Here is a 17,219-nt window from a genome sequence, read left to right as displayed (position 1 = left end):
ATGTGGTTGGGTCCAGTGATGAAATCGCTGGTGTAGATGGGTGGGCAAAGTTGGTACCACGGCTGATTGTAGGGGTGGGTTCCTGGATGATTATGGTGGAGGTATGCTGCATGATTACTGGAAAGAATTTGTTTAAGGTTAATGAGTTGTCTGTAAGCGAGGTTTGGCCTTTCCCCCAAGGCTTTTAAGAGTGAGGGGTCATTTTCCAGGATAAGTTGTTGATAATGCGTTGGAGGGATTTAAGTTGTGAACTGTAGGTGGAATTCTGTTGTTTTCTCTTTTTGGCCTGTCTTGAAGTAATTCATGTCTGGGTACTTTTTTGGCTCTATCAATCTGTTTTTTCACTTCTTCGGGTGGATATTTCAGTTTTATGAATGCTCTACATAGATCCTGTAGGTGTTTGTCTCTGTCTGCGGGATTGGAGCAAATACGGTTGTATCTTAGGGTTTGGCTGTATACAATAGATAGAGAAATGTGTCTGGGATAGAAGCTAGAGGTATGAAGGTAAGTAGGGTTACAAGATGGTTTTTTAAAAAAATACCAGACACACTTGATCTCAGATGGGGGTGAAAGGACCTGCCGGGGGGGGAGTGGGGCTGGCCGGGAGTGGGCCAGGGGGAGCAGGGCTATCCAGGTGAGATTGAGGGGTGGGGGAGAACCGGCCAGCGGGAAGCAGGGCTGGCCGGGGCGGGGGGTGGGGTGTCAGGGAAAGCGGGCCTGGCCAGAGGAGATGTGGGGGGGAGGTGGAACTGGCCAGCAGGGAGCAGGGCTGGCCCAGGTGCATGCAGATCCCGGAGTCCTGCCCGTCCCGCGCATGGTCCCGGCGGGGTGCACAGGCGAGTCTGGCTCTGGGATTCCATCCTGCCCCACCCTCCTCCTCTCTACTGCGTAGTTGCATACTGCCTGGTTGGTAGACACGCTCACGCAGCGTGAGTGTGTTGTGTACAGCCAGGCAGTACACAACTGCGTACTGATACTCATAATAGTAATAAAAACTTAATTAGAAAATACCAGACATTTATATGTCCGGTATTTTCTCAATTTGTTTCCCGGATAGAAATCTCAAATACTGCACTGTCTGGTTCAAAACCAGACACCTCGCTTACCCTAAAGGTAAGTGTAGCAGTCAGTAGATTTCCAGTATAGGGTGGTGGAAATTTGTCCATTACTTAATTGTAATGTAGTGTCAAGGAAGTGGATCTCTCATGTGGATTGATCCAGGCTGAGGTTGATGGTGTGGTGAAACTTGATGAAATCCCTCAGAAATTCTTCCAAGGGTCTCTTCAAGGTGCAAGAGGATCACTGGGGTGAGGAAGGAAGAACAGTCCAAAGTTTGAATGTCATCTTGATTCTTAAATTCTTGTATCCAAACTTGCTAGAGCTTTTCAAAATTCCTTTATCATCCAGCTCAAACGTCACTACTTGCCCTCACTAAGAGAAGTCATACTGAAGTTCATAGAGTAACATATATTCTGTTTTTAAAAGAATTACTCTGTCCTTTATGTTTAAAATAATTTGAGAAGTGGGAAAATGTTTGGAAGTAAGGCCTTTTATTTAATTCTTATCTATTTCTGAGTCTAGCTCCTTTTTCCTTTTCCTCTACAGTACTTTTCTTTAAATAAGCAAAAGTGTTGTAGAGTTTAGGCTGGGATTGATAAAGGTATTTAGATGCCGAAACCTGAGGTGCCCAAGTCCCAGTTTTAGGCTCAATTGCAAGCTACAAAATTCCTGTCAAACCCTGGAGGTGCCTAAACTCACTTGGCACCTAAGTTTTCAGGATAAAAGTTCCCTTAGCACTTATGCCTGAGAGAAGCACATGTACTATTGCTTCCAAGTAAGCTTCCAAATGCCAAACTCCAAGCTAAGCCCCAGAGCAATTCACAAACCACAAAAAGGTTGAATGTGAGGCCCGTTCCAAAAGACATGCTTCGTAGCTGCCTACCAGACTGGATCCTATTAAAAACCAGCTAATGGAGGATGAGGAGGTGATGTTTCCAATGACTACCTTATAACTTTTACCCCAACAGTTAAGAACACTCACCTGGGATGTTGGAGACACACCTTCCTCTGCCTGAGGAGAAAGCATTTGAACAGAGGCCTCCCACACATCCCAGGAAAGTGCTCTATGCAGGGACGGATATAGGGCAGGGCGAACGGGGCGGCCGCCCCGGACCCCGCGCTTCAGAAAGCCCCGCGCATGCGCCGTGGCGCCACCACACATGCGCATGGCGTTACTGCGCATGCGCCGTGGCAAAGGGGGGCCCCGCGGAATTATGCTGCCCGGGGCCCTGCAAAACGGTCATCTGCCCCTGGCTCTATGAACTGAGTTATAAAATACTCTGTCTTACCTATCTTATTGAAGCTAGCCACACTGGATAAATGTTGGAACAGAGCAACTGCACCAGGAGTTCTCACCTACCAGGCAGGTGCCCTAACCAATTCAATAACAACTTAAAGTGTTTACTCCACAGTGATGAGATGGTTATGCTGCCTCTTACTGGACACTTGTCAAGTACTACACTCTCTGAACCTCAGGTTGCTTTTATCACAGGCTCAATGCAAAAATATTTCAAAATCAGTGTATCTGTTCCTATCTAGTAGGCATTTTTATGATACCATTACCAGATTATCTAAGCATCATTCTGATGGGTCAATTTTTTATTAGGGATAGAGATGCAGCTGTGTTAGTCTGGTCTAGCTGAAACAAAAGACAAGACTATGCAGCACTTTAAAGACTAACAAGATGGTTTATTAGTTGATGAGCTATCACCTAATAAACCATCTTGTTAGTCTTTAAAGTGCTGGTTAGTCCTGTCTTTTTTATTAGGGACCTACTAATTGCTAAATATCTAAAGATATATTTGTTTGACACTTTGAACTCATTATTATTTCAAAACCTTGCATTCCCACAAAGCAGATAGGGATGTGCCATCAAGCTGTGACTTCATCACATCCCACAGCTTAAGGCCTTGATCCTGCAAACACTTTTATGCACATGCTTAACTTTACTAGTCATTACTGCTCACAATAGTAAAGTAAAACGTATTTGTGTTTGCAGCATCAGGACTTAAGTTTTGGGCAGATCTGTTTTGGTGGTTCAATATTAGGTACTTCTTCCTATGACTAAATTCTGAATCTGGGAAAAGGACAACATTATGGTCAAAGCCAAGGATCGAGAGTCAGGAGAAATTTACAGATTTGGATTTGCATTCTCTGGTCTATTACTGACCTTGAACAAGTCATTCAAACTCTCTGCCTCAGCTTTCACATCTGTAAAATAGGGCTAACAACACATACCTACATCATATGAGAGCTGGGAGGATTAATTTAATGTTTCTAAACTGATTTCAGACTTTTATTTAAAAGTCTATGGAAAGGAAAGCTATTATGAACTTTTTTATTATTAATGAACCAATATCTCAGAGAAGATATAAAAGCCTACCTTGATTACTAACTTCTCTTAATACTGTCGCGAGAATCATGGGTCCGATGATGAATACCCAAAGGGGGAAGGACAGAACCAGGTGGACAGTTTTATCAAATAAAAATTATTTATTTATGACAGTGGTGAATGTATAGTATTTATTCTAAGATTTTTAATAGACCATGTTAATAATGAATTTACAGTTTTTATTATATTTATTCTATGGCTTCTAGTAAAACGTGTCAGAGATATAAGGATGGGAATGGCAAGGGGAATAGTCTCTAATCTTAAAATATCCAGCTACAGTAATTAAATAACAGTGATAACTACAAACTCTTATGGACTACCCAAAAACAACTACAACACTAAGCTTATACAACAGGAAAAAATCAAATCATACATACCAACTTACACAGCACATGGAACATTTCACAGATATTGGTTCGGTTGCGAAGGCCTTGGTTACGCCCGAGAGTCGGGGGAGGTGGCTGGTCGGTTGATCAGGCCGGCAGCGCTTTGAAGTATGCGAGAAGGCACACGTACGGTGGTACGTGTGTTGCGAAGACCTCCTAGAGCGAACTGTGCCATGGGTATTTATCCCCAAATCTGCACATCGCTTTCCTTCGCTTGCATATTACCATATATGGCCCAATGGTCACCAAGTGGGGGGGTCTGTGTCCCAGGGGTTGGGCCGAAACTGTGCAGGTTTCATGCGACCAGGTAAGCCCTGCAGTTCTCACGCCAAGGTGACGGGTGGGAGAGTCAGGCTATTTTCCCCTTTTCACACCTTCCCCTTTTCTAAAGGCAATGGTATGCAGGAAGGGTGCAACCGGTTTCTCTCAAGGAGTCAAGAGCAGCCTGGCCAAACTTTTTTAGTGGGGGGCAGTTTCTTTTCTCTAACAAATACTAGCAAATTCCATTTTGGTTTATTACATTCTGCCTTGCTAAATTCATTTTTTGTAAATGCAAAAAGAATCCAGAATGAATAACCTCTTCAAGAAGACCAGATGGGAGCTCTTCATTCTTGTGATCATTTTTAGGCATCTCTATTTACTGTGAAATTTTTATATTGTTTAAAATAGTTTGCTGCTTAATTTCAGTGGATGTCCCCTTGATCTTGTATTATGAAAGGGTAAAGAATACCCCCTCATCACATTACCTCCCATTCATCTGCTCTCTAACACTAAATAATCCTTTTTCATTGCCTTTGTAAGGCTTTCCAACTTCTAATAACTTGTATTGGTCTTCTTTAGATCATTTCTATATACTTTTCTAAATGAAGTGCCTAGAACTGGACCCAACACTCAGAAAGAAAGCACACCATCAATTTACATTGTCCTTAATATATTTTCCATTATTCATCCCTTTTTTGATCACTACTGAACATTTTTATGAGCTAATCATGGTGATAAGTTTTTTTTGCAGAGTGATTAATGCAGAACTCAGCAATATGCATAAATAGCTCAAATTGTAAGACCCAACATACATCCCCAGGTACCTCTCACAGTGAATTTCATAGATGCCAACATGTCATCTAACCCAGGCCTGCACAACTTGGAAAGCGGCGAGGGCCATATTACTCCAAAGAAAACAGCTGTGGGCCAAAAGTAGGGATGCTCTCCCAAAAAATACCGAACACGTAGGCTAAAAATTTTGGTCGAGCAAAAAAAAAAAAAAAACCACACTTGGCCCCCTGGCATTTGTCCCTCCTGCACCCTACCCATTGGTGCTTTCCCCTTTCTCCCGACCTGACCCCCTTCCCTCAGCACAGGCCCCTTCCCCTCCCCAACCTGGCTTCTGCCTTCCAGGTTGCAGGGCTGCCGGAGCCTTTTTTAATCCGGCAGTCGCCGGCCGTGACGTCACAACGCCACTTCATACAGGAAGCCCGGCAGCAAGAATCGCTGCACTTCCCCCTCCCCAGTGGCGCTCCGCTCCTCCGCCCAGCTGGCGGATCAGATGCAGCCGCGCCACCCGTAGTCGGCACGGGCCGCACAGTGAGCCCCTGCGGGCCGCATGCAGCCCTCAGGCCGTATGTTGTTTAGGCCTGATCTAACCTATAAGTGCCAGCTTCCTCTGAGCCCAGAGAGAGCTCAGCTCCCCACTCTGCCCCTGCTCTGGTCGCTCATTATTTGTGTAAAAATAAAAGAGATTGAGGAATACACATCAGAGTATTTTATAAATAACTCACTTCTTAGAGCACTTTCATGAAAGGTGCAAGAGCCCCCATCAAATCCTTTCTTCTTCTCAGGGAGAGGAGTAATTCCCCTCTCAGACAGATGCTGAATGTGTATCCAGTCCCCACTCCTCCTTCATTGAGCCTCCAGCATCTCCAGCATGCTGAGTGGGAAGCACTGGGAGGGAGAGGAGTTAATTGGGTAGGCTGCCTGCCTGTGCTAGCTGTAGATGGGTGCTAAGCACCCACTAATTGTTTTTCCTGGAGTACCCACTGAATCAGTGCCTATGATCTAATCTCCTAGCTTTATAAGGATTTTCTAACCTTCTACACACTCTTTCTGAATTTGGAGCAAGGATGTAAAATCCCATTTAAATAGTTAACCCATTAAACGTTAGGGCTACGTCTACACTGGCCCCTTTTCCGGAAGGGGCATGTAAATTTCATGAGTCGTAGTAGGGAAATGCGCGGGGGATTTAAATATCCCCCGCGGCATTTAAATAAAAATGTCCGCCGCTTTTTTCCGGCTTTTAAAAAAGCCGGAAAAGAGCGTCTACACTGGCCCCGATCCTCCGGAAAAAGCGCCCTTTTCCGGAGGCTCTTATTCCTACTTCAAGTAGGAATAAGTGCCTCCGGAAAAGGGCGCTTTTTCCGGAGGATCGGGGCCAGTGTAGACGCTCTTTTCCGGCTTTTTTAAAAGCCGGAAAAAAGCGGCGGACATTTTTATTTAAATGCCGCGGGGGATATTTAAATCCCCCGCGCATTTCCCTACTACGACTCATGAAATTTACATGCCCCTTCCGGAAAAGGGGCCAGTGTAGACGAGCCCTTTAGGTGTAACTTATTAAGCAGGATTCCTGGCGAGGAACTGCTCCAGTCTGGCTGAAGCAATCCCCAGCCCACAGGGCTGCCGGCTCTGTCAGCATCTTGTGGGGCTCCTATCTCCAGCCATAGCCCACAACATAGTGGAACCTATGGGGTCTGCTCCCAGACACAGGTTAACCATTTTCTGAACCAAAAATAAGGACAAATTAGCCAGGCCCCCCCCCCCCCCGGCCTCATTAGTCACACCCCTGATCCCTTAGGCCCTGCCCACCTGATACAAGAATTCCCTTCCCTAGAGGGGGATCTGGGATCAAGATGGACACATACCGAAAGTATAGGATGTTCTGTGACCCCTCTAAGAACTTCTCCCACTGTCCTCTACCAATAGGTATGGGTTTGGGGCCCCATACAATTATGCTGCAATTGCATTAATCCAACTTGTATTACATTAACTCGGGGTATGTCTACACTACAGCGCTAATTCGAACTAACTTAGTTCAAATTAGTTAATTCAAACTAAGCTAATTCGAACTAACGGATCTAGACTAAAAAACTAGTTCGAATTAGTGTTTTGCTAATTCGAACTAGCATGTCCACATTAAGTGGACCCTGAACCAGGGTTAAGGATGGCTGGAAGCAGTGCCGGCAGGGCATCAGATGAGGACTTAGAGCGTGGAGCTGCTGCCTCAGGCTAGCCGAGGGCTGTGCTTAAAGGGACCCAACCCCCACCCCGGACAGACAGTTCTCAGGGGTGCCCCGCTTGCAAAGCAGTCCTGGCTTCTGGTACAGGCAGTGGGGGGAAAGTGGCACTGCAGAGATCCCCCCAGCACCAGCTATTTCCCCCTCCTTGCTGCCTCTCATAGAGTGTCCACTACTCCCTAAGGGTATGTCTACACTACCCCCCTAGTTCGAACTAGGGGGGTAATGTATGCATACCGAACTTGCTAATGAAGCCCGGGATTTGAATTTCCCGGGCTTCATTAGCATAAAGCCGGCGCCGCCATTTTTAAAAGCCGGCTTGTTCGAACCCCGTGCCGCGCGGCTACACGCGGCACGGACTAGATAGTTCGGATTAGGCTTCCTAATCCGAACTATCTGTACGCCTCGTTCCACGTTCCACGAAGCGTACAGATAGTTCGGATTAGAAGCCTAATCCGAACTATCTAGTCCGTGCCGCGTGTAGCCGTGCGGCACGGGGTTCGCACTAGCCGGCTTTTAAAAATGGCGGCGCCGGCTTTATGCTAATGAAGCCCGGGAAATTCAAATCCCGGGCTTCATTAGCAAGTTCGGTATGCATACATTACCCCCCTAGTTCGAACTAGGGGGGTAGTGTAGACATACCCTAACATCCCTAGTTGGGTAGTCGACTACTCCCTAACATCCCTAGTTCAGGGCTTCTCATAGGTCAGATTTACTTTTCTGGGATTGCAGAGTTAGTGAATTTTATGGACCCCCTTAGGTTCTGGTGCAGGGAGAAAAAGAGGAGTTCAGTGTGCAGGGCAGGGCTGCAGGATCTGGCTGGGAGGTTGGGTGCAGCTGCAGGCTGGGGGTAGGATCTCTGGCCAGAAGGGAGAGTGCAGGAGGGGGTTTGAGGTATGATGTCTAGCCAGGAGGGAAGGAGGGAGGGAGGGAGGGAGGGAGCAGGAGCAAGGGAGGGTACAGAATCTGGTCAGCGGGGAGGTGCAGCAGAAGTAAGGGAGAGTGTCAGAGCAAGCTGAAGGCGCAGGGTCTTGGCAGGGGGAGAGAAGCGAGTGAGGGGGATTTGGGTGCGGGGTCTGAGCATGAGGGGAGATGCTTACTTGGCTTTGCACCTCCTTGCAGCAGGCTGTCATTCCCCCAGCAGGTGGGAAGGGGGAGGGATCTCAGTCCCCTCCTCCATACAGAAGGGATCCCAGGGCAGCTATGAGGCTGCAGCACTAGTAAGATCGGGCTTCCTGCTGTGAGGGTGTGGGAGCTGCAAAAAGAGACCCTGCCCCTCCCAACCCAGACCAGGCTCGCTGTCATTCCCCCAGTGGGGTGTGGGGGGGAGTGGCAGGGGGAGAGAGAGCGGCAGTGCAAGGGGGGCACCAAGCCCAATCTGAGGGGGTGGCAGTTCCCCACCCAGGTTCCGTGGCCCTGCTGGGGCTCAGGCAACAGTTCAAAAGCACCAAGGTCCAGGAGCGGCTACTCGATGCCTTTTGCCTCAGACCCAGCCACCTCTCCCTCCTAGCAGCAGCGGCCACTGTAACAAGAACAAGCTGCCACCTGCACATGTGGAGGAGGAGGCTGCGTGGCTGGACCACGGTCCCTGTGCAACAGAGGGGCTATGTCTACACTGGCGGGTTCTTGCGAAAGAATGGCTGTTCTTGCGCAAGAACCCACAGAGCATCCACACTTCCCGTCCGCTCTTGCGCAAGATTTACAGTACAGCATCGGAAGAGAGGGCTTCTTGCGCAAGAGCTACGCTCTTTTCTAACAGGAGTAAGTCCTCTTGCGCAAGACGGCAATGTGGACGCACAGCAGGGGTTTCTTGCGCAAGAAAGCCCTATTACTAAAACGGCCATCAGAGCTTTCTTGTGCAAGACGGCGTCCACACTGCCATGGATGCTCTTGCACAAAAGCATATGGCAGTGTGGACGTGTTCTTGCACAGGAAACCTTGCGCAAGATGTTCTTGCGCAAGAACCCGCCAGTGTAGACATAGCCAGGCAGTTCTGTGGGGGAAGGAGGAGGCTGCGTGGTGCGCAGTGGTGGGGCTGTGGGTGGTGGAGTGGCCAGAAACCATGCGCCACCAAAAGTCTGCTCTAGCCGAAAAAGCTCCAATAAAGCCGCTTACACACTCTCCAGGAGGTGGGGGAAGGAGGACGCTGTTCTGTTAGGCTGAGTCATGCAAGGAACAATGGCAATGCACAGACCCAGTCACTTCTTCCTGAAAGTTGGTGTCCCCATCAAGTAGTGAAATGTCCGGTGGGGCTTTCTGGGACATTTCAGTACTTGATGAGGACACCGGCACATAGTACTTAAGATTGGGACAGTCCTGGAAAATTCGGGATATTTGGTCAGCATACCATTATGCAGTCACATCCCTAGTTCAGAGCAGTGGTTTTCAGCTCACTACGTGCAGCCCATTCAGCACACAGCTGCAGTTCATGATATCCACATAGTCAGACACAGGGCTCGCCAAGCCATGGCAAGCCCCACTTGCCAGCCGCACTGTCCGGTGATATGCGCATGCGCAGATCGCCCAAACCAGGCTCTTCCGGGTTGTAATCTACTCGCCACGGGCGAGTAGATTACATAGATTGTTGAGCCCTGGTCATACAACCAATATGCCTTGGCTTATTGGTTAATCTTGTCAACTATATGCATTCCCCCTCTCACCCGCTGCCTCTGTATCAAAGATAGTAGAGGGTAGAGTGGTACCTGTGAGGAGCTGGCTTAAAGCTGGCTCCCCACGAGCACTGGATCCACCTGGCCCTCAACCCTTGTGCTGCTGCCTCTGCTAGAGGCAGCAGCATGCAGGGTGAGTGGGGTAGGCTGGAGCCAATATGTGTGGGGAACTGGCTTTCAAGCCAGCTTCCCATGTGCATCGGCTCCAGCAGGCCCCCCTCCCCCTTGCTGCCTCCTACAGAAGCAGTGTGGGGAAGGGGGCAGGAAGGAGCTGGTGCTGGAGCAGCCAGCTTACAAGCTGGTTCCCCCCAGCACCAACTCTTCATTGCTGCCTGTCCTCCCAAGTTGACATAGCATGTTTCTATCCGCGGGGAGCTCGGGCCCCTGACAGACAGGGCTGCTGCTGCCACCCCACACTGCTGCCTCTGTATTAGAGGCAGCAGCACAGCATGGCAGGCAGTTGGTCTGCATGGAGATCTGGTTTTTAACTCGGCTCCCTTGCCAAACAGGAGCCAGTTCGCACTCTGCACTACTGCCTCTGATACAGAGGCAGCAGCGTGGAGTGGCAGGGGGCTCCCTGATAGTGGGCCAGGAGTGCACTGGCTGCCAGCCCCACATCCAAGGACTATTGAATAGTCATTTAACCTCATGCAGTTAGACAACTATTCAATTACACGATAACTAACAGCCCTAATGTAGGTAGTTTATATATAGTTTGGATGTGACCCACATAACGCAGACAGCTGCATGAGCAATCCACAATGGTAAAGAGATTGAGAACCTCTGGTTTGGAGCAAATTTTACCCCTTCATTATTCACCCCTCATTCCAGATCATCAGCATAGCTTGTAAGAACATAAGAACAGGCACACTGGGTCAGACCAAAGGACTATATAGCCCAGTATCCTGTCTTCTGACATCACTCAATGTCAGGTGCCCCAGAGGGAATGAATAGAATTGGCAAATCATCAAGTGTTCCACCCTGACACTCATTCCCAGCTTTTGAGAGACTAGGGACACCATCTCTAACCATGTTGGCTAACAGCCATTGACGGACCTACCCTCCACACATTTGGCTAACTCTTTTTTGAACCCTGTTAAAGTCCCGGCCTTCACAACATCCTCTGGCAAGGAGTTCCACAGGTTGACTGTGTGTTGTGTGAAGAATTTAAACCTACTAATTTCATTTGGTGACCCCTAATTCTTGTGGTATGGGAAGCAGGAAACTTTCCTTTCCCTAGTTACTTTCTCCACACCAGTCCTGATTTTAATTGACCTCTATGGTATCCCCCTTCTCATTGCTCTAAGGCAAGCGCCAGCAGGATTCCTGAAAGCATCCCCTTGTTAATCTATGTCCTCCCTGAGAAGTGACCATTCATGGTTCCTCTGTGGGCCCGATTCTCTCGAAAGCGGGGAGTCATGCCCGGGACTAGTCCCTGAGGCGGCAGACGCGCCCCGCAGAGGCGGGGAGAGCAGCGCCCGGTCTCTCGGCGTTAGAGTTGCGCCCCCAGGTGAGGAACTGGGGCTGTGTCCGCCCCGCACCTGCTCCTAGCGGGTCCGGGCCGGGCCTTCTGCTCGCAGCGAGCCTGGGGCGGGTTCCCGCTGCCCCGGCTCCCGCCCGCACTACCAGGCACCTGGCGGTATCCGCTGGGCGGCTCCAGCCCGCGCCCGGGAATAGGGCCCGCCTAGCGCGTCAGGGGCAGCCAGGGCCCAAGGGCGAGTGGGAGTAACGTGGCCACGGTTGCTAGGCAACCTCTCCCCCCCCCCCCGCAAGGGGCCTCTCAGCACCGGGGCTCGGACCTGACCCACCCCCAGTGAGCTCGAGCCCGCCTTGGGCCGGGGCTCAAAGGTGGCCGAGGTCTTCCAGGGCAGGCGAGTTCGCAGGGCAGAGCGGCGGTTGCGTGGGCCGCTCTAGCCCGGCGCGTGCGGGGGGGCTCTGTGGCAGCCGCTTCCGGTGGGCGCTGCTCGGTGGTGGCGGGATGGTGGGGGAAGAGGAGGAGGCCGAGTTCCCCGAGCGCTTCCGCGCCTACTCGGAGAACGAGCGGCACTGGCAGGCCCGCCGCGAGTTCATCCTGCGCAACCTGCCGGCGGGCGGAGCGCCGGAGCCCGCCAGCCGCATCGACCAGCTGCTCTCGCTCTCCATGGTGTGGGCCAACCACCTCTTCCTGGGCTGCAGGTGCGGGCCGCTAACCCTGCCCGGGCCTGGGGCAGGGGCCCCTCCGCCACCAAGAGCGTTGGAGGCCGGTTTCGTCCCCAGAGGCAGCTCCCTGAACCAGCACCATCCTTAGGATGTAGGGGGCCCTGCGCAGCACTGAGGGCCCTTTGCGGGGGGGGGGGGAGTGTTTTTAGAGGTGTGGCTCTATAATTTTCAGCAGCACACTATTTTAAACTAAGGTCCTGTCGGCTAACGCAGTAAATTCAGAAACGGAGAGTGTGTTATCTCGGATTGGCAAATGCCCGTTAGCTGGCTCTTTCACAGACAGGTTCAATGTCTGCTAATAGGTCTGGCAGGCTTTTTCACTTTTAAGTTGACTAGATCCTCTGGGAGGAAGCAGAGCCACAGAACAGATAATAGGGTGAGACACTGGGTGGATTTTAAGACCCAGTGGTACCCCAAAATTTCAGGTTCCTTTTGCAATTGCATATAGGTAAAGATGGCCCTACCCTGAACCCACGCTGGGGCAGAAGGTTCTTGGGGAGAACTCTTATGCCCAGGGATGTTGCTCTTGCATCTCTCATTGGTTGCAGTTCCCTGCAAAACAGGCACTTGGGTGGGGGCTGGGGCAAACAGGGACCTGGCAGCTGCTTCTAGGAGCTCCATGGAATGAGGGCAGGTAGGATGCCATCTTAGCCCTAGGAGAAGGAGGACTTGAAGGGGAGGAATTAATCAGCAGAGCCTAAGGACCCCCAGTTTGAGAAATGCTGTTGTAGAACTAAAGCACCTTGTCATCAGTATGTGTGTACCTTGGGATAGCTTACATGCATTTATTACCACCAAGAAAAAAAAAACAAAGCAGCTGTTCGTCCTAGCTGTGTTAAATTGAATTAATGCATCTCAGCTGAGCCTAGCTCCAGTCAGTATTGCAAAACAACACTTAGCAGCACAGAAGGACCAGATTAGCACACAGCTGAGTGAGCAGTGCATTATGAGCGCCAGTGTCAGTAGCATCCAAGCTTCAATATGTATCCCCAAGTTGAAAGCACTCCTTAACTCAAGCTAGAGATGTGTGCGCTTGGACAGCAGCCTGGCTAATAGTAATGCTTGAGTTACTGCTCAAGCTAACACTGCAGGGAAAACTTTCTATCTGAAACCCACAATCAGGACTAGTACTACTGTGTGGGTGCATCTAGACTGGCAAGATTTTGCGCAAAAGTAGTCGCTGTTGCGCAAAAACTTGCCAGCTGTCTACATGGCTGCTTGAATTTGCGCAAGAGCACTGACTTTGTAATGTACAAAATCAGTGCTTCTTGCGAAAATACTTTCATGCTCCCACTCGGGAAAAAGCCCTCTTGTGCAAGAGGGCCAGTGTAGACAAGGAAGAACTGTTTTGCGAAAAAAGCCCCGATGGCTAAAATGGCGATCGGGGCTTTCTTGCGCAAAATTGCGTCTAGACTGGCCACGGATGCTTTTGCGCAAAAGCACTTTTTGCACAAAAGCACCTGTGCCAATCTAGACGCTCTTTTGCGGAAATACTTTTAATGGAAAAACTTTTCTGTTAAAAGTATTCCACAAAATCATGCCAGTCTAGACGCAGCCGGTATGTATAGATGTGCAAAAGGTGGTTGTTATATAACTTTTGTTTCAATGCTGCTGCTGCTGCAGAACTAATCTGGAACACCTGTGCAAAAAAACTTTATGTATTTAAATTTTGATAGACCCACACTAATTGAGAGATGCATGTTTCATTCAGTTTTATAATGGAGCTGAATATACATCCTTGCCATACTGAGATATTTGAGGATTGGTTTATAATACAGTGCACTGTAGTTTCTTAATGTGGGATCAGTAATTTTTCACGGGCATTTATCTTTATTATACAGTTACAGCAAAGACCTTTTAGACAAGGTAACTGAAATGGCTGAGGGGATTGAAGTTGAAGATGCACCACAGTTTACTTCACGAGATGAAATAATGAAAAAGGTAACTATTCACTTCAGAATTTTAGAACTTGTTTTGTGAGGATGATGCTATCAGAATTTTTAGGTTTGTTCAATGTACAGAACCAATAGGTCTCAGGAACAAGGATTGAGCATACTTTTAAGTTCTGCTTTACTACTCTAAAATTCTTTCCTCTCATTCTTGTGCTACTTTGAACATTCTTCCTAACAACATCCCAGAAGTAGAAATATATTAACACAAATTGGTGGTGGAGCTACTAGCAAATTCGCAATATTTATTAGGTTTTAGTTACTAAGAAAATGTTGGTCAAATTTATTTCTACAGTTTTTAAAAGCAATTTTATCCATTCTGCTGATTAGAAACCACTAATTTCATTTTTATGTATTTCACTGGAAGAATTGCACTGCAAGCTTTGCAAGTGCTATGTTCTCCAAAACATACAGCAATGAGAAGCTAATTCCCAGAGGTTTAAGGCCCCAATCCTGAAACATTAATGCATATGCTTAATTTTAAGCATGTAAATAGTTCTATTGATTTCAGAGACTACTTATGTGTTTTGAAGTTAAGTATATATGCTAGTGATGGCAAGATCAAGGCATAGTCTTATTTGGCTGCGGTGTGGTGAGCTAGAACACTGTGGACAGAGGCTGCTCCATGAGATGCTGGAGCAGCCTCTGTGCACGGGAAGCTCAGGCCCCCTGCTGACAGGCGCTGCTGCCTCTGTATCAGAGGCAGCAGCGTGAGTGGCAGGCAGGAACTGGTCTGCATGGGGAGCTGGTTTTTAAACCAGCAGAGGCAGCAGCACAGAGTGGCAGGAGGCTCCCCAGAAGTGGAGCCAGGAGTGCACTGGCTGCTGGCCCTGCCTCCAAGGACCATTAAGTAACCATGTAACCCCTAAGAAATGTAGCAATTATTTAAAATAACCCGCTTTCTAACATCCCTAGTTGCTTGCAAAGTCACTTGAAATTTCAAGACAAGACTCTGTGCGCGCACACATTGATGCACTTTTGTTCTCATTTAATGAGGATTAAATAACTACCTCTTGAAAACTCTACACATTACACTGGAAAGAAATGAAGTTGTGTTAAGTCTGTATTCTGTTATATTAAGGAAATCTTCTAAAACTAATAGGTAAAGTCTACTGTGCATTCCTCATGATGTTTAAAAGTTGTTGAAAACAGGACGTAAATGGTCATTAAGTGCCAAAAAATATTGAGCAGGTTGGTTGTTTTACTTTCTTGATGACCATATTTTTATAATTGGAAAGTGCATAAAGTTCAAATCCCACAATTATTTTACTCAGCACCACAGCCAAATTTGAAAATTGCTCTATCGGGTTTGCTATTTTTAATTTAGAACAATGTAATCATTCAAGTTACTGTACTACTGGCTGATTTGGGAGTACGCTTTTATTTCAAATATTTTTATTTATTTCCTGCAGATGCAAAATATGTATTCTGCCTTGTGGATAAAAATAAATAGGTTCTAGCTAATGAAAAGAAAATCTGCAGTATTCTACAGCACTTTCTGGTGCAAAATATCAAAGTATTCATATCTTCTTCCTAGCTAATGGAGTAAAAATTCAAGTATCATTTGCTTGTATTACAATTAGCATTTTCATATTACAAACACATTACTTGTTTTCTTTTTCTTTTTAGCATCAGCATTAGAACATGAAAGAAGAGATCTCAGGGTTTTGTCATGATACAAGATCAATTTATATGGAGGACCCACGGTTAATTTAACATAAGATTTCTAATATAAGGACTTTGTATGCTGGACCCTAGGGACAGGATTTTTTTCTAAGCTTGTTCCATTATGATTTTGGATATCCACTTCCAAAGCTTTTTTAAAATGAATCAGATTTTTAAACAATTTTACAACTCAGTGATTGATAGTGCAAAGAAAAATATATGATGAATGATATTGACCCCTTTCATGTGAAGATAGGAAAGAGTAATAATGCCTAGAAAAGGGGTGGAGAGGGAGCTGTAGCATTCCCTCCTCTGTTTGGTCATTAAAAAGATTACAGAATTGTAATCAATGAGTCCAATGTAGGATAAGAGATCCTGGGGAATACTTGCCTCAAAGCACACACCCAGTTAGGAAAGTGGGGGCTCACACTTCACTCTCCATTGAAAGTAAGAGGCTGTTATAATGCTGTTTTTACCTAGGACTCATTCTGTGTAACAGGGAAAAGGGAGGGCATGGTACACGAAGTGGCCGTTACCCTGCTCTTCCCCTTCTCTTACATGCTCCTTATTGGTCTGTGGTGATGTCCGACAGAGCTGATTTCCCCCTTTGCATGCCTGTGCCTTTCTCTTTTGCAGGAGAACCCTAGAGTCTAAAAATAACACCGAATATTCTCTTAAGTCTTTATTCTTTAATATTTTATGCCATATTTTAAAAGCTTTTGGAACACCTAACACCTGGATTCATTCAGTCACTGGAAGAAGTGGGTCTTTGCCCACGAAAGCTTATGCTCCAATAAATGTTAGTCTATAAGGTGCCACAGGACTTCTTGTTGTTTATGCAGATTCAGACTAACATGGCTACCCCTCTGACATTGTCACTGGAATGAAAATTTCAGTCATGGAAATCTGGATAAATGTCTTGATTTTTATCAATAAAATAATGTTCCTTTCATGTAAAGTGACTTCCCTCTCTAGAAGATTTATATGTATCTACTGCTGTTCTGCCAGGGTCTGATCTAAAGACCATTGAAATTGAGGCCATGTAATGCTTTGCCATAGACTTTTTCATATGCATCTTGTAATTTCTGGCAAATGTTGAAATGCTGAAGATCTCATCTGAACAGAGGCTTTTAAATAGCATATGTGCCAGACAGGTAATCAGAAAGCACTGCCTCCACTGGTAAATTGTCTTTCTGAAAAGCCCTTTCCAATCACTGTTGAGTTATAGTAGCAAAGGCACCATGTAGGTGGACAGTCCTGGATGAGGGGAATGCATACCCTCCAGTTACCCCCTTTCATTTGTCTGGTGCTTGTCTCTCTTGTGTACAGTTCTATGAGATGCAATCCCATTTCAGGCACATCATATTTTCCTGGTAAAACCACATCCTTACCTTGCTTTAAGTTATAAAAGGAAGGTATATACCAAATTTGGTGGTCCAAGTTCTCACCATTTAGGTGTTCTTGAACAGACAAACTCTCACATATATAGTAGATTTAAACATCCTGCTCTTAAAGTTTTGTTTTAAACGAGCAAATAGTCATAGCTTTCACATTTCTAGAAGTAATGAAATTTATGCACCCCTTTTGTTATCAGCATCTTTGATTAGCACATTTCT

General features: G+C 47.1%; 1 protein-coding gene across 1 annotated transcript; it reads left to right on the top strand.

Moving 5' to 3' along the window:
• Positions 1-11,719: 11,719 nt before the first annotated feature.
• CDKN2AIPNL (CDKN2A interacting protein N-terminal like) lies at positions 11,720-16,565 on the top strand. Its single transcript, XM_006116056.3, has 3 exons — positions 11,720-11,965; positions 13,831-13,930; positions 15,568-16,565. Exons 1-3 carry the CDS (start codon positions 11,769-11,771, stop codon positions 15,577-15,579), a joined length of 309 nt encoding a protein of 102 aa, XP_006116118.1. The 5' UTR covers positions 11,720-11,768; the 3' UTR covers positions 15,580-16,565.
• Positions 16,566-17,219: the final 654 nt, after the last annotated feature.

Source organism: Pelodiscus sinensis, chromosome 17, assembly GCF_049634645.1.
Source record: "Pelodiscus sinensis isolate JC-2024 chromosome 17, ASM4963464v1, whole genome shotgun sequence".
Lineage (NCBI taxonomy): Eukaryota > Metazoa > Chordata > Testudines > Trionychidae > Pelodiscus > Pelodiscus sinensis.
Note: the sequence above shows the minus strand (reverse complement) of the source record. Positions and strands in the feature narration are given on the sequence as shown.